General features: G+C 36.8%; 1 protein-coding gene across 5 annotated transcripts in view; it reads right to left on the reverse strand.

Moving 5' to 3' along the window:
* Positions 1-5,019: 5,019 nt before the first annotated feature.
* The window catches only part of SMOC2 (SPARC related modular calcium binding 2), a 255,093-nt gene continuing 237,042 nt past the window's right edge, over positions 5,020-23,070 (reverse strand). For 3 of the 5 annotated variants that reach the window (XM_020972071.2, XM_020972072.2, XM_020972074.2), the window contains 4 exons: positions 16,899-17,001; positions 13,589-13,863; positions 11,447-11,484; positions 5,020-6,613 (listed from right to left, as the gene is read on the reverse strand). In XM_020972071.2, coding sequence (XP_020827730.1) covers positions 6,596-6,613; positions 11,447-11,484; positions 13,589-13,863; positions 16,899-17,001 — 434 coding nt within the window. In that variant the 3' untranslated portion in view covers positions 5,020-6,595. The remainder of the gene's footprint in view (positions 6,614-11,446; positions 11,485-13,588; positions 13,864-16,898; positions 17,002-23,070) is intronic. The other 2 variants (XM_020972073.2, XM_020972075.2) reach the window with 1 other exon arrangement.

Consider the following 23,070-nt stretch of genomic DNA (forward strand, 5'->3'; position numbering starts at 1 on the left):
GGAACTCAAGCCATGGAGAATTTGGAGTAAGGATTCCAGGAAGACGTGCAGCAAGGCTACCCAGAGTCCAAGGTGGAGCTTTGGACTTGGAACTTGTTACTCTACAATACAGGAATTGAGCTAAATTGTAAACCTAATCTTCTCCTCCCAAGAGTATAAAGTGGTACGGGGCAAGGATTGTGGTTGCCATACCCTAGCCAGGTATTGAGAAGGTTTGTGTATTTATTCTTGCTACTGTTTGTCCTTTCTTCTCGAAGAAGACTGTGACATCAGGATGATGATGCCAGGACTTGCAAGAGAAGAGGATTTAAATAACAGAGGGCTACACAAAGTCACCAGCCTCCCTCTCTCCTCCAGAGCCATCTGGGTCCAGTGGCAAGATACAGGTCAGATCGACTGGAGATGGCCCTCTATTCTTGCTATAGCTTTGAAGTAAATATACCTTTGTAAAAGAAAATTCAACTCTTAAGTGTTTAAATGGAACTATGGTGTAGAAGAGTCCCTACAATTGAAAGGGTACTATCTGTGAGGGTGGGAACCAATGACAGAAGACCTAGTCACCCCCAAATCTTTTAAGGGTGCTGGTGAACCCTTATGAAGAGTTGAAATGTAACACTATTGACCTTTAGGCAGTGGGGGCCAGGTTAAAACACTGTAACATATATTATCTCATTTAATTCTAGCAAAAACCTAAGGGGTATGTATTACTATTATCCTCATTTTTCAGAAGGAGAAGCAAGCTGAGAAAAATTAAGTGAACACATAAAGGACGCATAAAACTAATAAGTCTCTGAGGCAGGTTTCTTTAACTCTAAATCCACTTTGCTACTTCTGGCAGTGGGTGGGGTGGGGGTGGAGAGTAGGGCATTATGGACACTGGCATTCTACGTATGTTGCTCTAGGTATTATACATGTTGTTTTCCTAGTTCTGCTTATTTCATCTACACAAATGCATATAATTCATTCTAGCTTTCTCTGAATTCTTCACTTTTGCCATTTGCTTTCCACAGATATATTCCTTCATATTCATGCACTACTGTATTTTAGCCATCCCAATTCAAGTTAGGTCTTAAAACAAATTAAAATTATCCTACTAACTTTAGTTTCAGAATAGTTTTTTTTTCTAATAACACAGTAGCACTCATTTAACAAAACAGCTTCCCAACTATTTTTTTAATAGACTATTATTAGATGTAAAAGTAAATAGGTTTGGCCTTCACTAAGCAGCAAAACTCAGCTTTTTATTGCCTCATTCAAAAAAAAAAATAATAGCATATTTTTGATCAGCGTACTGACATATTTATATAAGACACACGTTTTCAAGATATTTCGTAGCAACTAACTTGACTGAATACACCTTTCTTCTTACTAGAAATACTACAATAACCAACAAAACAAGCACTATAAAAGCATGCTGGGAATACATGTGTAGGCACTTTCTACCTTTTAAAGCAGATATAAATCTAATTACTGTGTGTGGTTTGACCTGTAATGTAAGGAAATAAAAATCTATGGCTTCCAAAATAATAACAGAAAGATGTGTGAGGTTGGTCTGTTTCAGCTCCTGAAAACTCAGAGGGGATTGAATTAATTTATTACTCATCAGTTAAGATTAATCCTCCAGGTGCACATGACCTTGTGGAAGGCAATGAGGAGAACAGCCAGATGATAGGCTTTGGCCTTCAAACACTTGAATTGGAACTGAGCACAATTACCTACAGAATGCCAGAAGAAAGCCAGAAATAGATTTCAAGTTGTATGTGGTTTCAAGTGGTTACCCATTTTTTTTAGCTTAATATATGTTGATCAGGTTGTGAATTTTTATACAATATTCTTTCTACTTTTTCTGTAATTCTTAGAAAGAAAATTCCGAATTGTTAAATGCTATGTGTATGTGAGTCGTGGTTCAGAACCTATCTCAATAATATAATCAAAGAAAGATACACACTAAGAGCCAGAAAGGACATGAGGCGCCAGCAAATCCACTTTGCCCTTGTGAAAGAATCCCCTACATACCGCTGGAAAATGTCTAGGGGGTGGGTAACCTACTGCTATCTGAGGCTGAGGCAACCTATTTCGTTTAGGGAGCCAGCTAATTGTTAGGAAGGTTTTCTTTACTGCACATCCCTGCAACTTCAGACCAGTGCATCCAGTTTTGTTCTCTAAAGCCAAACTGAAGGTTTTAATCGATCACTTTTAATCTTAGTACCGTTTAATCCTTCCTTAACGACTGGTCTCCCCATCTTGAAACATCCCTCTACTAAGCTGGCCCCCTTTTCCCACTGGTAAATTCCTTCCAGGAGCCTCCAGTTTGGGGACAGGCCCAGATAGGCCACGCTTAATTCTCCTTGTAACTGTGCTTCTGACTCTGGACTTCACCACCATGCCCCCTTCTCCAGCCCACTCCTGCTCTTCACTTCCCTTTTATACGCTGTCTTCTCTCATTAGAATATCAGCTCCTTGAGGACTGGGATTGTCTTTCTTTTTGCTTATATTTATAATCTCAGGACTTTGTCCAATTAATAAGTTTTTAATAAATACATGTTGTCTGCCTGCCTGCCTTTTTTCCCACATGATAGTTTTTCAGCTTTCTGAATACTTGAAGACACCTCTCACACCCCTTCAGTCTCCTTTTTCCCAAGATAACATCCCTAATTCTCTGAGTCAATCCTCACATGGAAGGCAGGGACTCCAGTCTGGCTAGGTCATTAGTCCCTTTATCCTGGTTTCCCTTTTTCTAGACCCGTTTCTGTTCGTCTGTCCTTCTACACTACTGCAGATGTGACACGATTATGCCATATGTAGCAGAATGATTTCCCTCATTCTGGATTCTGTTGGTTTGTGTGTGTGTGTGTGTGTGTGTGTGTGTGTGTGTGTGTGTGTGTGTGTGGCAATTGGGGTTAAGTGACTTGTCCAGAGTCACAGAGCTAGTGAGTATCACAAGTCTGAGGTTCAATTTGAACTCAGGTCCTCCTGACTCTAGGGCTGATGCTCTATCCACAGCTGCCCCCTCTGGGTTTTTATTTAGATTATGATAACATTATTTTTAAAATGTTCTTCCTTGCCCCTAGAAATTTTTACTGATATGGGGAAAGACTCATCATAAGCACTTGATAAGTAGTCTGATGTTTTAAAATTTATATTTAAATATATCTCATAAATGTATTTAAATATATATTTTATATAGACAAATTTACAGTATTTATTTAAATATATCTCATAAATGTATTTAAATATGTATTTTGCATAGACAAATTTACAGTATTTATTTAAATATATCTCATAAATGTATTTACATATACATTTTATATAAATACATTTATAATACACATTTAAATATGTACTTTACAAATATATATTTCTACAAATTCACTTTTAAAGAAAATACATGAAATAAATGTATATATAATATATATTTAAAATATATATCCTCAATAACTGCTTCTTTATTGATATATGCATGTATACACATATATACATTCCAGTCTAAAATATTTGTTGAGCAATTAATTGTGTGTGGTACTGAAATCGTAGAGTTGCTAAAAGAAAAAGGAAAAAGACCCTTACAATCAAGAAATAGAATGACAGACAGATGACCTAACTTCTCACCAGGGAGGACTGAAAGCAAAGGGGCTAGGAGAGTAGGAATTGTTTCACTCTTTGCAATTGTATCCCCAGAGCTTAGCACACAGTTGGTACTTAATCATTGCTTCTTTATTGATTGACTGACAGCTCAGTACCACTTTTGCTGGCATGCCTGTTCCAGCTTCACTGTAGAACCCGCTTACTTACAGTGATTAGCAATATGTGTAACTTCTGACTTGTATTAAGGATAGAGGAATGGCCCATATGAAACATCAAAGTAACCAGAGGAAGATTTCTAACATAATCTTCCAAAGAGGACTTCTGGGGAAAACATCATGGAGAAATTCACGTCTTGAGAAAGCATAGACTGCTCTCTGTTTTAACTGGTGGAGAAAATACCTATGCTGATAAGAATGCAGATCCACCAAGACACCAACATATTCCCGAGGCAGCTTTGTACTGTGACGGAAGCACGTAAACAGTTTACTACTGCATCTATTGATTTTCTTCTATCCACAAAGGCCTCCCCAGTCTTTAATGATGATTCCATGTTCTGTGGATGCTTTAGGGTGAAGTTAAATTACCTTTGCCTCTATGAATCTTTCCCTTGTGGCTCCAGGCTATGATGTTATTTCCTTCCTCTTGCACTTACTCTGTACTTGACAACTGACACTTTCTCATAGTTATAGTATTGGTCCAAATGTAAGTTACCCTCATAGACATAGGCCTCACCTTTTAAATTATATCCCTTTGAAATTAAAAAAAAAAGATGTTATAGACTGAAAAAATAATTTTACAAAATTACCATATTAAATATATTTACTATAAAAGGTAGGTGGGTGGATATGTAGGGAAGGGGACAGAGAGACTGCTTGTGGGATTCCCAGTTGCCCTAACCAAGGCCAAGAATGGAAGGTTGGTGGCCTGGGAATTGCTAGGGCACTTGCGCAAACAAGCTGGTATTATAACAAATTCACAGAACTGATTTGGGTAGAGAGGAAAAAAAAGGAGGAAATATGTACAGAGCAAATTCTACCATCAACCCAGACTTATACACAGATGGAGAAAACCAATCATTGCCAAACAAGATTCATTCAGGTTTTGTACAAGCCGGATTTTCAAGGAGGAAGACCACTATAGCCTATATGTGTATCAATATGGTAATTACTTTGTATGTGTATGTCTTGTCTCTCCAATTACATTGAAAACTCTTTGTAGACAGGGAACATCCTTTATTTTTGCATGTCCCATGGTGCCCAACTCTGTATTAAGCACATAGCAATTTTCAGCGCATTCTTGTTGGTGAGCTGGCAGCTTACTTAATTGACTATTGTATTTATAAGACTATATGGGTAATGTCTTGGTTATATTGCAGTCCTTAACAAAAGTGTCATAGTCGCTCAAATTTATTAGAACAAAAGACAAAGAAACAGCTTTGATAGCACATTATGTTTTAATCTAAGAAGAAGATTAAATTCAAAGTAACAATATGAAAGATTACCAAATAAATTTTGGATCAAACCCTTTCTTTAAACAAAGATGAAACACATTTGTACTTTTTACTGTTGCTCCAATGTTTACAATTCTAATTTTTGCACATTTTAAATATATTCATACATGTCTGTTTCCATGAGTGTTTGATTTGCCATAAAGATTTTTTTTCCCCCAACCAGAAGTCCAAGCCTAGACAGCATCACAACTACTGTCGTTCACTACTTGCATGTCATGCCCCAAATGTCTTAACTAAGCAAATTCATATTTTTTGATTACAGTAAAGTTTCCTTCTCTGGATACCAGGTTTGGAGATGTCAGCAGATGCTCTCTATTTCTGCCACTTACACCATGTAGGTATTCAGCTCCTGAATCTTTTTTCTCAGGGTCCTATCAGACATAGCATTCTTAGCTCACCTGCAAATTCTTCCTCTCTTGAGGCATTCCCAGAAGAATGAGAGGGGAGGTATGAAAGCCTACCAGAATTCCTCGGCTTCCAAGGCCAATGGCTAAAGCACAGCTGACATCGGCTGGCTGTGTCTCATGAAGGCAACTGTTCATCATTTATTCAGGTGATACCTTTACCTTCCAGGGGACCTGGGGGCAGCCTCAGGTAGGAGAGGGTTCTGCCAGGTGTAAGGGAAAAGCAAGACAGACAAGCATGTTTAGCCTGCCTTGTCTCTCCATAATTAGATTTACTATCCTGAATCAATCTACCTCTTTCCTGCCTTGTCCTGACAGCAGTAGGAACATGCTCTAGAGTTTGGCAGGACCAACTCTGAATGACACTCCAATTCACCTCACTCTCTCTTTCTCTCTCAGTTTGCTGCATGACTAATTGGAGCCAAAGGCAAAACTTAAGCAAAAGGTTACAATGAAAGGTGCATAGCAAATGTTTAGAAAAATCTATTTGCCTACCAGAGTACTAAATGTAGTTGTTTGAATCCTGTAGTGGTTGCATAGCTCACTGCATGAGCATGATCTCCAAAAAGCATAACAAAACACAAACCCTTCCCTATGCTACAAATCCACTCTTAGTAACTGCAAAGCTGAGCCAGCGGTATTTTACAAACTTTCTTTGGAAATCTAACACTGATTCAAGAATATTGTGAGTACAGTAGATTTCAAATAAAGCAAATTGTCAGCATAACTATGTTAAATGACTGCATGGTATTAGAACCAAGATAACCTACTACAATAAGATGATATCTACTACATTAATGTTTGCAGAAAAATGCTTTAAAATAAAAAGAGTTCAAATGCAAACTTAATACATCTCCACCAAGTACAGATTTTCAAAGGTCAAAAGAAGACACATACATTGTATGTGATTAATTTTTTTTTTGAAACAAGCCATTCCATTTTCACAGATTAAAAGTCTGCTTAAATATCTCATTTCTACAAAGTGAATTTACATTTAAAGTACAAAGTGCAAATACTATGGTTGTTTTTTTTTTTAATTGCCTTTTGGTGAGGGAATCTCCCACATGTCGAAGATCTGCCTTGCTATGATAGCCATTCATCCTTGCTTCTTCGGCTAAAAAAGGAGATAAGATTTTAAAAGGTCTGATTTAGTTATATATAAAAATAACTTATATTGTATGTATTTATGTGAAAATATAGTTGTTTTTCTCTTAGATTTTTAAAGATTAATCTGTTTCCATTCATACCTATTAAGAGAGAAAAACTTCAGTGGATTCAAGTAGATTTCAAAGTTATGAAAACTCAATTGCTAAAATAATTGGTAAGTACAATAGCAATTAAGTCAACATTCTGTGTAGATATCAAATTTTCCTTTTCATAATCCTTGCCTCTCACTTCACCTCCCAAATACATTTCAAATAAAAGATATCAACTGAAAAGATATCAAGTATATTCACATACTCCAATGTGTGAGATGGAAAAATAATCAGTCAAGAAGACAAATATTATTTCAAGGAAGACAGATAATAAAGTTAAGGATATTGATTTCCCTTTAAAAATATCACGCTTCTGTTGGGAAAGATTTTACAAAAATATTAGTTTCAGCTGAAGAATGTGTTTTTATTAACTTTCTCTCAGAAAAAAAAACTCATTTGTATTTCCCTGGCATATAGTTGTTGGTTTTTTTTTTTTCTATCTTCCAGATCACTCATTTAGGACACAGGTGCTCATAAAGCTAGGTTCACAGGTTTGATGACTGTATAATCCAATTAACTGAGCTCTACACACACACACACACACACACACACACACACACACACACTCGCGCGCACACAATATCTTTGTCCTGTGGCCCTGATTGCATCTGTACCTTTCTAGCATTTTGTAGGCTGCCAGAGAAAAGGAGAAAAGATAACACTGACTCAGCATTACTCAATTATTATTAGGGGCAAAAGAGCCAACTCAGAATAGATGTCTAAGGGGGCAGGTAGGTGGTGCAGTGGATAGAGCATCGGCCCTGGATTCAGGAGGACCTGAGTTCAAATCCATCCTCAGACACATAACACTTACTAGCTGTGTGACCCTGGGCAGATCATTTAACCCCATTACCTAGCCAAAAAAAAAAAAAAGCAGACTAGATGTCTAAGTCTTGCTGACCTCAGGTCAGGAGCAGTATCTTGACAAAGAAAAGACAAGGGTTCCAGTCGGAGTCCTACAATAACCTTCTATATTCACACTGGTGGAGTAACCGTGAAATCAATTGTTTCTAGGAATACCATATTGCTGGGCCCAAATTATTATTTCCTAATTTGCTTCATTGGCCTACATGGAACACAGTGAAATGGAGCAAGAGACATTTTGGAACAAACAATAAAGTGCTCTGGGGATATAGCTACCCTAAATACAGCTCATGGAATCTTTTACTGGGACTGTGGGCATGTTTCTCAAATCATACATTGGCTACCACATAAACCTGACTTGGACAAGGTGCCCTATCAGAAAGCTGAAATTTACCAATGGTTTCATAGAGCAGAGGGATCAATCATGGCTTACAATACTCCCCAGTGAGAGAATCAGATTAAAATGTAATTGGGAAATATTAACGAAATGAATAAAAACATAATAAAACAGAGAAAATATATTGTAAGTCAATGAGTGTGGGGCCCACAGGGATCCTTGTGTATGGTTTATTGGCTCCTGTTTCCATTTGACTTTGACAGCACCATCAGAGAACATTTGAAAATCAGAACTGGAAGTGGTCTTATAAGCACTTTTCCTTACATTTCAAAATAAAAGACCTTTTCACAATGTGCATTAATACATCATTTTATATACAGTAGTAACTATAGCAATGCAAATAACAGATAAATATATATATATATACACATTAGTGACTTAATTACTTAAAATATATATGTAGATATATCTGTATCATATGCATATGTATATATTAGTTTGTAAGCAAGAAAATAAAAATATAAAGGCAAAAACGGAGGAATATTTTGATGGTCTATGGTCTATTAAAAAAGAATGGGAAGCTCAATTTATCTAAATGACTGTATCCAGAAATATGTTTGTCTAAGTTTCAAAATGATATATTCATTTTCTATTCTATGGGGACTTTCAATTCCTTGGAAATGCTATATACACATATATTATATATTATATATACACATATATACCTACATATATGTGTGTTTTGTATATATGTGTATATGTATGTGTATGTATATAATATTATAATATATATGTGTGTATGTGTGTGTGTATATATATGTGTATATATACATATATATATACATGTATATATATGTATATATATATATATATATACACTTACACATATGTAATACACACATTTAAGAATCAAAAGTGATGGTCCAAATTTTGTGAGGCTGAAATCTATTTTCCTGGGTAGTGTGTGTAGTGATTAGAGAACTGGTTTCAGAGCCAGGAAGCCTTTGGTTTGGGCTGGTATCCTTCTGATATATACTGGCAATTTAATCCTGGCCAAGTTACTAAATTTGTCAGTGCTCTAGGCAAGTCTCTAAGGGTATAAATTTCAGGAAAGGAATTGACCTGCACTGATAGAGGGGATTTCCTTATCTTACTGTCCCCTATGAAACCAATTGAAATCACAGGTCTAGTGCCTGTCTCCAAACTATTTTTTTTTCTTTTCATCCTTTCCAGTTTGGCATTTTGTTTCTGTAAGGCAAGGGTTGTAAACCTGGGGTTCATGAACTTTTTAAGAAACATATTTTGATAACTGTATTTCAATGTAACTGGTTTCCTTTCTCACTCTATGGATTTTTTTTTCCATTAAAAAACATTCATCTGAAAAGGGGTCCACAGGCTTTACAAAGCTGCCAAAGAAGTCCAAGAAACACAAATAGATTAAGAATCCTTGCAGAAACAATGCAGTTTTTCATGTTCAATTTGATCTAGTTAAAAGTATAGTATTCTAACTCTCTTTAAAATCAGAATTTTTTGATTTTATTAAGAAATCGGTAAAGTTAAGCTAAAAGATCAAATGCACTTCAGTACAGTGGATGAGCAGAAAGGTGCAATAGTTTGAAACCTGCATTAATCTGTGGACAGAGGATGATATGGCTCTAAACAGATACAAATTTCAAATAGAAAGGGAGAAGGGAACTGAGAAGAGGGCTTAGATGAGTTAGCTTTCTCTGTGTTGTTTGTTTGTTTTCTGACTAAATGCTAGATGAGGAATGCCATCTTCTTAGCTACATCCTCCTTTCCTCAGAAATCTCTTTTCCTCAGAAGGAACATTTATAATTCTTTTATTATTATTATTATAGCACATGTCATTAACGGCTCACCCAGCAAAGTTTAATAACAAATTCTTGTTTTATGGTAATAGTGTCAAAAATTTTGAAAAAAAACCCCAAACTTCAAAAGGGATAGACTACCTAAGAGAACACCCTAAGCAGAACAATGGATAGTGTTTTGAAATGACTATTTTTGAGTGATTGTGCACATGTGCCTTTAATTGTCATTATCTAATTAAAGCAACTCTTTGAAAGTTTGGGGAGTTCCAGTACCCTTAATTTTTTTCAGGCCAGCCCATTTTTAAAGTGTAAGTGATTTGTGGAGGGATTTTGAAAGTTAAAACCATAAACATTGGCTAAGCAAAGGAAAAAACTTATCACACATCTTGCCTGGTGAAATAGTTTTAAGCTCCAGCCAAGGTGTGTAGGAGGTCTCCATTTAAAACCCACAACAAAAGCAGAGCTTGCCTTAGGAAATGTGTAGGGAACATAAAATAAGGAAAGAGACAAAGTAAACAACAAATTGACTAGATGAAGTGAGGGAGGGAGATTTGCCCTGGCTTTGAGAGGGAGAGAAATGATTCAACCTATGTTTATCTTTTGGCAAATACTCTTGAATTGAGGGAAAGAGGGGGAGGGGAAAAGACCATTGTTGTGTCTATTTATTGCACAGATATGCAGGATGGTCTGTATTCTGATCTTTATACATATATAGATGGATACACATACATAATATATTATATATGCAGATGTGTAATGTATCTACATGGATATGTATGTGTATACAAACACATAACGATATGCACACATATAGATATAGTGCATATATTCAGTATATGCCTATGTATTCAGTATAAGATGGTTCAGTGGATGGAGTGCTAGACCTGGAGTCAGGAAGACCTGAGTTCAAATCCAATCTCAGACATTTACTAGCTGTATAATCCTGGACAAATCATGTAACCTTGTTTCCCTCAGCTTCCTCATTTGTAAAAGGAGCCGGAGAAGGAAATAGCAAACCACTCCAGTATCTTTCCCAAGAAAACCCCAAGAAGAGTTGGACACAACTGAAATGAGTGAACGGCATATATTCAGTACATACCAAATATTCTGCCTATGGAATTTTTAGTAAAACTTATTCATATTAAGATAATATTAATTATTAAAATAAGCTAACACTTATCTTGCTTTAATGAAAAATGAGTTTATGCCAAAAGCATCTCCTATAAAAACAATCAACAAAGTCTGGCTTAGAAAAATTATTTACAGCTGGCTGGGTTGTACAAAAGACATTCACTGTCAACAACAACAGGAGAAATTTTTTTTATCATTTAAAAAAATAAAAATTATAAATAATTGGAAACTGTCTTAAGAATTTATTATTTTTACAGGGTGATGAACAAAAAAAACCCTATCTTTTAAACTTTTCACTGAAGCATCACCAATTTGAAAGCTTTAGAAAGAATGCTGCAAACACATCTTGGGTAAGATAGTGGCTAAATCCATGAGGGTGAAGGGACATAAGAGGGGTGCTCTTTTGTTGGTGGTGGTAGTATATTTTGAAGATGCCGTGTATTTCAGAACCAGCAGAATCCTCAGTTATCCAATTCAATCCCATGAATTACTAGCACCAAATTTTAGCCAGCATATAAAGTCACACTCACCTGCCTGTTAGAAGTGCTTTCAGAGTTGGCTTTAGGAGCTGAAAGAGAAATAAGTGTTTCAAATTATATTTCATTTCATACAGTGGCCCACCTGAAAGTGAGTACATTGATTCAGCCTTTACTTGGAGACACCTCTACAATATCTCGAACATTCATCTCCTTCTTTCCCACATACCTTCTATCCTGATGCCAACCTTCATCACCTCTCACCTGGATTGTTCTAATAGTTTCCTTATTGGTCTTCCTGCCACCATTTTTTCTTCTCTCCAATGTAACCTCCACACAGCTGTCAAGGCAATAGTCTTAAAACTCAGATCTGAACATTTTATAACCCCATCCTCAATCTTCAATTTATCCCTATTGCATTTAAGATAAAATGAAAAATGTCTAGCTGGGTCTTTAAAGCCATACATTGTTTTTTCAGCCTTATTTCATATTACACTATTTCTCTTTACACTCTGTTTCAGTTAGAATCCTGTCAGCTGTTCCCCATACACAACATTCCACCCCCAACCTCCATGCTTTTTCATAAGTCATACTCCTGTTCTCATCTCTGCCCCCCTAGAGACCCTGACTTCCTTTAAAAAATAGCTCAGAATGTACCTCTCCCTACACAAGGCCTTTGCTGATCTTCACAATTATTGCCACTATTTCCCTCTTGAAATTACTTTATATGTACGTGTAATTATTTATTTGGGTGCACGTTTTGTCCTGAACTCTGACCCCCACCGTCAGGAGAATGGATGCTCCTTAAGGACAGGGGCTATTTTGTTTTTGTCTCCACATCTCCAGAGACCGCAAGATAAGGTCCCTTCCACATACTTAATATTTGTTGAACTGAATTAAATGCTCAAATTGATCACAGAAATATTATTAAATATTATATTATAATAAATATTATTATAATGCACATAGTGAAAATGTCAAGACTGAGATGATTTGGTTCCTCTTGTAGTTTTTCGTTAGCCAAGGAGATCACATTTAGAATACTGACAGCTAAATCAGTAAAACAAATGAGTTGATAATTTATATGCTAACTTTGTTGGTCAGTTTACAGACGACTAAAATGACTATCATTAGCACCTTCTGCCCCCTTTTTTGTTATTTCGTTGTCACTGAAGAAAGGGAAGAGTCTGAGCAGTTTTGGGGCCATTTTTTAAAAAATCTTTCTTTGTTTCATGAGTTGATCTTCCCAAATAATTCATCACCGGCAGCAGCAGTCTTCATCCTAGAGAAGTCTCCATCTCACCTGAAGACATAGAACTCCTTTCTACATCTGTCTCCTTTGTTAAAAAAAAGACAAGAGTATGGCCTTAAACAGTTGGTTCTACCACCCTCTTAGTTGGGCTGAGTACTTTTAGGCTTAAAAGAAGCCATTAATTCCCTGCTTTGCATAGACTTGAGATATGTCTTTTTAAAGCGAAGATTGTATGGAAATAAGGGGAGGATACTATTTCTGGTGGAAGATATATTTTGTATTTCTGTATGTAAAAAGTCTTTCCTATAAATATCAACACCAATTGTAATACTGTTAAAAAACTGGATCCTGGAGTTGCATTCCTTGGGGCTATTTGGCTGGCAATGAAATGTTTCTGGGATACCTTGGGAAATGTCACAATAAGAGAAAAGGAGAAACTATCTAATCCTCACACTGCCTAGTGTTTCTCCCTTTCCCTTATAAATAACTGGGGAGGAGGATGGGAGACACTGTTTCTGGCTGGGGACAGTGAGCCCAGAAATAGGACAATATTCCCAAATTTCCCAGTGTAAATATGACCCAGAGATATAAGGTCCATAAAATGCTTCTGATTCTTCTCAGATAAGCCCTTTGTGGAACTAGAGGCAGGGCATTTTTTTTTAATGGATTGAAAATATCTCTCCACCATCCATGATCTGATTGTGGAGGGACAATGTAAATTCTAGCTGCTTCAACTTAGTTTATCCTTAACAGGCTTGTAATTTACCCTCTATCCTGGTGGCTAATGATTGGCTTAGGCAGCTTGTAAATGACACCTCTTCCTGTTCTAAAACTCTTGGATGTTTTATGCAGTAGAAGCAATTCATAAAATCTCAAAAGAAAATCCAAGAATGTCAAGATGTGACTTATTAAAAATGGCTTTAGAAGTTAGAAAAAGTTCTTACTATGACGTTTCTTTGTGTTTGCTTTACCTTCTTCTTTTGTAACACCAAGGCAGCCCATTAGCTCTTGAACAGAGATGGATTTGTCATTATTCACATCACAATACTCAACAAATTTCTTCACACACTTCTTGGGTTTGGATTTTTTCCGAAGGAATCTCTTAAAGGGCTTGATTTCCTTCTTGCCAATGTCACCACTGGAGTTCTTATCAAGTAGCTTGAAATACCAGTGGACCACTCTCTCTTCTAGAGTGTGACTGGGATCAGGTTCTGAGAGTCTGAAATGAAAACAAACTATGGAGCTTTCCTGAGATTCATTTGTTTGTATAACATTGAAAAAGCATCTATTGGTTACTTACTAGGTCCAGCAGTATTCTGTCAAGTGCTAGGGGAGATAAAAGATATATGACCTAACCCCTGCCCTTAGGGAGCTTAAGATCTAGCTGGGGTGGGAAAAATGCCCACAAATAAAGACAATATAAATTTGAATTATCTTAAGTGTTAAGGAAGAGTACACTGAACTATGAGATTAGATAAGCAACCTTTACTCCTCCTGTCTATGTATTGCCCTCTCTCCCAAACACCAAAGACATAACCTGCCAACATCTCAAGCAGCAGTTAATTCCTTCTGCTTGGACTTTTGGTGGTAATAATGTTTGAGTCCTCATCCTCATATATTTGCTTTCAGAAAAAAAAATAGACTTTTTCTAAGGCTTTACATTTTCTTTTTGTATTTTGTCATATGTCAAAAAACTGTCCATATTGCTTCCTGAATTACTCAAGTGTTCTAAGATACTGTTGATTTATTGAAAGTCAGGTGTTACCTTTGGTATTGACCAAATTGTAGATAACACAATCGTCCTTATCCTACAGTTTATTCAAGACGATATCCCAATTCAAACATGAGGCACAAGGGCAAAAAAATATATTGAATTCCTATGTTTCTAGTTCAGTTTTCACTTAACTCATTGAAGTGTCATTCTCATGTAGGTATTTCTGAAAGGTGTATCTGTAGGTGTGTGTTTGTGTTTGTGTTCACACATGTATGTAAAGGGAATCTTTAATTTGTTGCTTTTTGGTCAATAACGTTTCCTCAAATCACTAGGCTTATTCAATGTTATGAATTGCAAACACCTTCAGGAGGGATTGAATGACAAATGGATCTTTTCACTCATTTGAATATGTGAAACAGCAGAATGTAAACTTCTTGAAGACCAGCTGTTTTTCACTCATTCATTTTTCATTCATTCATTGCTGTCTTAATTTTCAGCCCCTAATATGGTATGCTGTACAGAGTAGGATGTAAATAAGTGTCAGTTGAATGGCATTGGCACAGTGTGGAATGTTCTCTACTTTAGAATCTTCTTAGCTTGTTATTCAGGTAGGGCTGGGAAGTTTCTGGTAGTTTTGATAAGATCCATTTGTATGTTAAATTCCTCAATGCACATTCTTTGATGCTAACTACTTTCCTAAAAACTTGCTTAAAAAATAATCTTACCTGGCAATTAATTTATTGCATTCTGCATTGGTGGAGGGAAAGTTGTAAATGATAATTATTTCTTCAGAAAAAAATTTTCCCATAATATAAAACGTAAACTAAGGTGTTTTGGTTCTTATTTTATTAAAATGAATTGGTTCACCCTCAGCTGACAGAAATTTTCTATGACAGTTGCTTATCTTTTTCTTTTCATGTCTTACTCTTAAATTACCATAAAAGAGAGATTTTTAACTGAGGGGGAATAACTAGCCTTAGACCTTCAGTCCAGTTCCTGCCACATTCCTGGATTCTGGACTTCAAAACCCTTTCCTATGCCTTTGTCTCATTCTGTAACTTCTCTCAGAGGTAGGGCATCTTCAAACTGGAACCACCCCTGTGGCTTTCACAGTCTGAAATATCTCTCTGTAAAACCTATTCCATTCTTCCACTGGTTAGTTTCTCCTGGGGCCTCCATTTTGTGGAGGGACCCAGGCTGGCCTTCATTCCCTTCCAGGCCCTGTTCTTAGATTCCAGACTTCATAATCATACCAAAGCAGGTACCTTCATTCCTCTCCTTGCTGACCACTCTTAACTTCCTTTTCTGTTGTTTTCCTCTCCCCCCCCAATTAGACTGTAAGCTCCTTGAGGACAGGGAGTGTCTTTCCTTTTGCTTATCAGTGCTTAGCACTATGCCTTATAGGCACATACTAAGTCCTTAATAAATGTTTGTTTCCCTTCTTCCTTCTGGTGGAAAAGAAGAACTGAACTAAGTTTGGGGAAGAAAGATCAATGGTATTAGAGAGAAGTGTGTGTGTGTGTGTCCTGGATAATATAATAGAAGTTGGGAATTAATCCTGAAAACACAGGGGAAAAATATGTTATTACTTCTCAGGAAAAAGAATGATGGTTAATATGTCACAATAGCATTATACTATGGAAGTCCCAATGTAGAGAAATCAGTAATTCTCTGTTGGTTGTTCTCAGGGTACAGAATTGAGTTCCAGGAAAAAGATATCCTCATTAGATTGGTATTATAGAAGGAAATTTCAAGTGAAACAAAAAAGTTCCATGTCTTTTGGCAATAGAATTGGAGAATTACTCAAAATAATAGAGAAAAAACAATATTACTAGGTATTTTAAAAGAAAATTTTGATATAAGACTTATAAATTTGGTATTCTCATTAATAACTGCTAAAATTCAACTTAATGGGACAATTTCAAAAGTTCTAGGCAGAATCTACATTTCTGAGTAACTTATTTAATATTCCTTTTAAAGGATTTTTTTTCTATCACAAACAGTATTTTCACTATTTCAGCCTCCTTACAGAAAGTACTTGAAAGAATGGCATTGGGATAGGTTCTGCAAAGGGGACCACACCTATGATTTCATTGGTATAGGGAATTCACATGTGAGGACACTGTCTCTAGCAATGTAGGTCATTATCTTCTATGCAACTTATAGTATTATAGTTATAATTCTAGGTAAGTGCCTAAAGCACTGAAAGATTAAAAATTACTTGCTCAGGATCACACAGCCTACTGTTGACTAAAATGACCTGTAGATACTATTCCTTTCCTCTAGATTCTGTTGTGTCCAATCAGGCTGACCCATATCAAAACTGATTAGGGAGATAATGAGATATGCCTTCTCAAATTGACCACAATACAGCCAGAAAAAAAAATGGAGACTGTTTCTAAGGGAAGGCTTTATTTTAATGCAAAAACCATCTTTCCCATGAGTGTCAGTTAAACCCAATTCTAACACAGTTGTACCAGTTTCAGGGGCAATCCTGAAAAGTTCATTCCAAATCCCTCCCAAAATCAAGTACAATTTACCTGCTAGATGAGGAAGACGGGTCAGAAACAGCATGTACCATATCAGTGGACAGAGCATCCAGAATGCTGGTCAGGAATTCATTCTTCTTGGCCCCAGGACAACCTGCAAATTAAAAAGAAAAATTATATTCATATTTCACAATATAATTTCATTCACATGAAGCAGCTAGGTGGTTGCATGGTATAGTACTGGGCTTGAAGTGAGGAAGACCGAAATTCAAATCTGGCCTTAGACACTGGTTGTATGACCCTGTGCAAGTCGCTTAACTTCTGCCTGACTCAGTTTCCGCAAAAGTAAAATGGGAATGGTTGTTGTTGTTCAGTCATTTTTCAGTTGTCTGACTCTTTGTGACTGCATCTGTGGTGTTCTTTGCAAAGATATTGTCTTTCTCCAGTTCATTTTACACATAAGGAAACTGAGGCATTCCGGGTTAAGTGACTTGCCCAGGGCATTCAGTTATTAAGTGTCTAAGGCTAGATTTTGATGAATCTTACTGATTCCAGGCCTAGCACTCTATCCACTGTACCACCTCGTTGTCTAGGGGGGGTGATAATAACACCAAACTCACAGGGTTCTTGTGAGAATCAAATGAGATAATACCTGTACAGACTTTGGCACATAACACTTCTTTCTTTTCTTTCTTCTTTCCCTTCTTCTGTCACTTCCTTCCCTACTTCCTTCCCTCTCTCCATCCACTGTGAAAACAAGTTTCACTTGGCTATACTGCTGTGGGGGGTGTGTGTTTTTCTCTTTGTTTCTGGTTTTTGTTCATTTTTAAAGACAAGTGTTTGGAGGCTTGTTCATTGCTTTTGAGTCATTTTGAATATTTACAGACAGGCCACGTCATCATAGTTTCATCTCATCACTTTCTTCTTCTGAAGTTGGGAAAGGATTGTACTCCTTGACACAGAGAAGATAAAAATGAAGTCTTTCCCATCATCTCTCCTTAGGGATGGATATAACTGTCTGAGGTATGATTCTATAGATTCAGAAAGATCCCATGATGCCATATCTTCTTCCCTACTTTTTTATTAATACCTAAAATTCTAATCAGGCCTTAATATGTTTAATTTAAGACTCATAGACTTGTTAAGTTGAAATTCCTACACTGCATAAGTAAAGTCCTCAACTCATTCCTGATGGGGAGATTATTGAAATTCTGAGAACACTTCTAGCTTCAGAATGATTTCTCTGATACTCTTTGCAATAAGAATGAAGATGACAAACACATAGCTGTTGACAAGCTTACTTCTGCCCTGTGAAAAATTAATTTAAAAAGGGAAAAAAAGTCATAGAAAATCATTCAAGGGACCCCAATTACTCTGGAGTATCTCCAGTATGGAAAAAAAGAAATGTACGAAAGCCCAAGGGGAAGAGATCTGTCCATTAATAGAGATTAATAATCTCATTACATTTCCCAGTGACCCCTTAAGCAGGAGAAGGAATCATCCAAGATTAGACAGCTCTTTCTTTGCAAATGACTTCTCAATGGGCTCATGAGGAGGTGAGGAAATAAGACCCCATTCAGAATGTGTGACTGTCTATTTCTGAGCCTTGATAGAATAAGAATGACTCAAGTTGTGTGGTGGTTCTGTACTATAGCAGCTAGACTCAGGAGAACAACATGTTTATGCAGTTAAAAGCACCCTGTTTCTTATAAATTTCTCTTTGACACTTGGGACTTTTTCTTTATTCCTGTGTATATAAACGTTGTATATATCAGGAATGTATTTAAGCCAGTTCTACTTCATTAACTTCCCATATCAGAAAACAGATGTGAATCCTCAGCAAGCATGGAATGGGAGTGGAGGTTGAGAGCACAGGGGGAGGTAATGCTCTTTTCTTTTGAACACATCTGGAAAAGACTGATTATTATCTACAGAGAACATAGACATGAAGACATTGGTACCTACTCTTTATGTAAAAGGAGAAAAAATGAGTTATCTATTGACACATGTATATAATGAAATATCTTTCTTGGAAAGAAATAGCAGATGGATATTTTTGGTACCCTGAAAACTTATTAGTAGTACATCAAAAACCTCTGGAAATGCCCTCCTAGTTCTAGACTTCTATAAAATGGCAGCCTCCTTGGCCAGTATAATGCCAGCCCTACCACTTAAATAGGCCAGGCCTGTCTAATCAGGAGAAATGGAACAAGGAAAATCGAATGCCCTAAAACTTGCCCTTGAGGCATACTCCTATTGAGAATAGAGTTGGTTTCATTCTTTGTACTTAATCTGCAATTCTTCACACAAGGTCTAGAATATAGAATCATAAATATTGATTGATTGTTGATTTATGGAACACAGATCAGGGGAACTCTGCAAGGCAGAAATCATAAGAAGTCATAAGGGAAAATAGGTGGGGTGTGCCTTTCAGAGCTATTGAGTCAAACCTTGGCCCATCTTAGAAGGCCTTAAATTCTACCAACACTTGAACTTTTTGAAGTTGTTCCTTAGAACCGCTCCAACTAGGTTCCCATTACTGTGAATAATGAATTTCCTGAAGTGTTTGTATTCTCTGAATTTACCTGCATATTTCTATTGGACTGGGAACCAATTACCATACTTTTATATAATTATAACTTTGAATTGTGTGCATTTCAATACCTGTAGCTGCTTTAAGAAACTCATGAATTGTTAGTGATCAGAATTTAGCTGTAATCACATGATCTCAAGGTTGGAAGTAACCTCATAGATTATCTTGTTCATCCCCCATCCCAACCTTCTTCACAACAATCAGCCACCATTTAATTGAGTGATGGGCAGCTCACTACTTCTTAAGACAGCCCATCCCTCTTTTGTATGGGTCTGTCAGCAAGACCTGAAACCTACCTCCCTGTAACAGTCATCTTAGTTCAGCCCTCAGGGACCAAGGAAAACAAATCTAATTCTAAAGGCAGTTCTGAAAGGGAAGGAGGAAGGGGAAGGAGGAAGAGAGAGGGGAAGAGAATAAGCATTTTGTTGTTACTGTTTAGTCATTTTTCAGTCATGTCTGACTATAACTGCATTTGGGGTTTTCTTAGCAAAGATACTGGAGTGGTTTGCATTTCCTTCTTCAGACCATTTTATAGATGAGGACACTGAGGCAAACAGGGTTAAGTGACTTGCTCAGGGTCATTTAACTAGTAAGTGTCTGAGGCTGGATTTGGATTCAGGTCTTTATGACTCCAGGCCTACCCTTCCACCCACTGTACAACTTAGCTGCCTTTAACAGATGGGGAGGAGAGATGCTGTGTGTGATGAATTAAAAGCTATTTACCTACAAGTAAAAAAAGGCAGGGGTGGGGGAGGGCAAGAGAAAGCCATTTTTAATGATTTCTCCCTCTCACTTTGCTTTCCATTTGCCATTTATACATCTGCCATGGACCTTGTTATTCACATGTTGTCTCCTTCAATAGAATATAAGTTCCTTGAGGACAGAGATTCTTTTTCCCATTGTATCCCTATCACTTTGCACAGTATCCTCATATAATATGCACTTAATAAATGCTTATTGATTAACTGGCTCAATTAAAAATAAAAAGAAACCACATTTATGCTTTTAGAGGGAAAAGGTAAGATTTTAGCATATGAAAAGTGATACAAATACTATATCAAGGGGGAAACCCACTGTGAAATACTGCTATTAAAAGCCAACAGCTAGCTCCTTTAGAAATGTTCATGACTAACTTGATGGCTTAGGGGAAAATGAGAAGCCACAAAATAGTTACTGTTCAAACACAGAGAAAATATTCAGCTTCTGACAAGTTATAACTTCAGTGGGCATGTACATAGGTGCAGTTACAGGTACATGGAGTTGAGACATAATGAACCCTCTGTTCTTGGAAGGTGTTATCAACATGGCATAACTCTTTTGGACCCTCCAACCATGCCACAATCCATCCTATGTATAAAAAGGTAGGACTGGGCCATTTAGGTCTTATGTAACAAATAATTCACACACACGCCAGCATGCAGCAAAGGAAGGGTTAGCCCAGGCTGAAAGGCTGATAGCTCTCCCTTGCCTCCCGCTTCCTCTAATTTCGTCTTGTCGGACTGCCTATATTGTGTGGCTTTGACAGCTTACATAAATAATTTGTTGTTAAAGGGTTGGAGTTGAAACCACATGGTGTTACCCTGCAGGTTCAGAGATGTAACACAAAATTAAGTGTTTACTTTAGGGATAGTTTTACCCACAAGTATGTTCTCCATTCAAACACAGAATAGGCTTTAGAAACCTTAGACAAATACATACCACGCATGACAGGAACATACACAAACACCTCACTTCATTTGGAAACTCAAGAGGCTCATTTAAAATATATAATATATGTATGACCTGTCCTGTCACTGTGCCCTGGTAGGCTGCTAAGAAACAAATAAAAGGTCTATTTGTAGAAAGAAGAGAGACAGGACTTTGCTATGGTCCTTTGGGCTGTGGAAGCTTTATTAAAGATAGATGAATAATTCTCATTTATTTACAAACCAGGCTCTTCCTGGGGAAACATTGAAAAAGTGAATAACTTTAGTTGAAGATAGGAATTCTTATTGCCAGTGTATTCATCTGAACAAATTCAAGTAGGACATATTTAGATTACCAATTATTTTCTTATGGTCTGGCTCAGGTTCTAGCCTTGAGTTGACTCTTTACTCAAAAATGTTAACCTTGCTCAAGCCGCTAACTGTTCCAGGCCTTACTTTCAACTATGAAATAGTTGGATTTGGTCATCAATCAGTCAATCAACAAGCATTTAAGAAGCACCTATTAAGTGACAGGTCCTGTGTGAGGGGATATAAAGACAAAAATGAAACTGGAAAAAGCCTCTAAATTTCCTTCCAACTCTAACATTCAGTGTGTCCATGAGCTGATCCCTTGGATGCAAAAAGGTGGCACACATAATAACAAGAACTTACAATCATACCAAATGTCCCAAAATTCTTGTTGCAATATTAACCTAGTAAAGTTTAAAAATGCACCAAGACTTTTGAGACATCTGGTATGGTTCAGGTTTACAAAGCATGCGGCATACATTACCATATTTGATCCTCATAGCTACCCTATCTGGTAGGTGCTATTATTATCCTCATTTTATAGAGGAGGAAATAGAGGCTCAGAGAGTGAGGTTTAGTGACTTGCCAAGAGTCCTGGAACTAACAAATATCTAAAGTCTTTGGACAGTATTTGAACCAAAATCTTCCGATGTATCACTGGATGATGTCATATTACATCAGTTGTTCTCAAATTATGGTGTTAGAAGAAAACAGTTGGATCGCCATTATTACCATCATTATCACCATCACCACCACCACCACCACCACCATCATCATCAAAATACCTTTATTAAATATCTATTAGGTCAATTTATCACTCAAACAGTTCTAGCTTATAGAATGGGTAGAAAAATCAGTCTCTACTTCATGGAATCATGAATCTACTAGGGATGTCAGAGGTGATCTAGTTCAGCCCCTTCATTCTATAAAAAAGAAAACCGAGGCCCAGGAAGTATATATATAAAACATGCCTAACGTTATACAAATAATAAACCTAAGACAGAGGATTTGAACCCAGGTCTTGTGATTGTAAAGTCAGCATTCTTTCTTTTCTGTCATGCATTCTGTCTCCCTGCTCACAAGTTTAATTTATGAAAATTTTCTTCCTTTTTTCTTTCAATGTACAAATTGACCTTGTAGAATATCCCCTATTTCCTTGTATGATAAAGCACTTTGCTAAACTTACTCCACTCAGTCTAAGGTTGGAATATCTCCCTACGAAATTTTTATACTTGAGGATGTCATTTTAAGCACTCTGATATAGCAACACATCACAAAGTGAGGTAGACAACTTGCAAGGATCTCATTCATTTACCTGATATACATAATGAATCCTTATCATTCAAGACAAAATTCAAGATCCTAATCCTCTACCCCCTTTTCTTCTTAGGTATTCAGATAATTCAATTCAATTCAACAAACACTGATTACAGACCTCCTACATGAAAGCATTGTGCTAGGTGCTGAGAATAAAACAACAAAAATAAAGCAATCCCTGCCCTCAAAAAGCTTATAGTCTACTGAGGGAAGAACCAGGCAGACCATCAGGTTAAACCAGAAACTTATCAATTGTCCTGCAGCCCTCATCCTGGACCAAACATTCTCTTAAGACCAGTAACAGGAAGTAGGAAGAATC

This window comes from Phascolarctos cinereus, unplaced genomic scaffold (genome assembly GCF_003287225.1).
Source record: "Phascolarctos cinereus isolate Bilbo 61053 unplaced genomic scaffold, phaCin_HiC Scaffold_5;HRSCAF=322, whole genome shotgun sequence".
In the NCBI taxonomy this organism is placed as follows: domain Eukaryota; kingdom Metazoa; phylum Chordata; class Mammalia; order Diprotodontia; family Phascolarctidae; genus Phascolarctos; species Phascolarctos cinereus.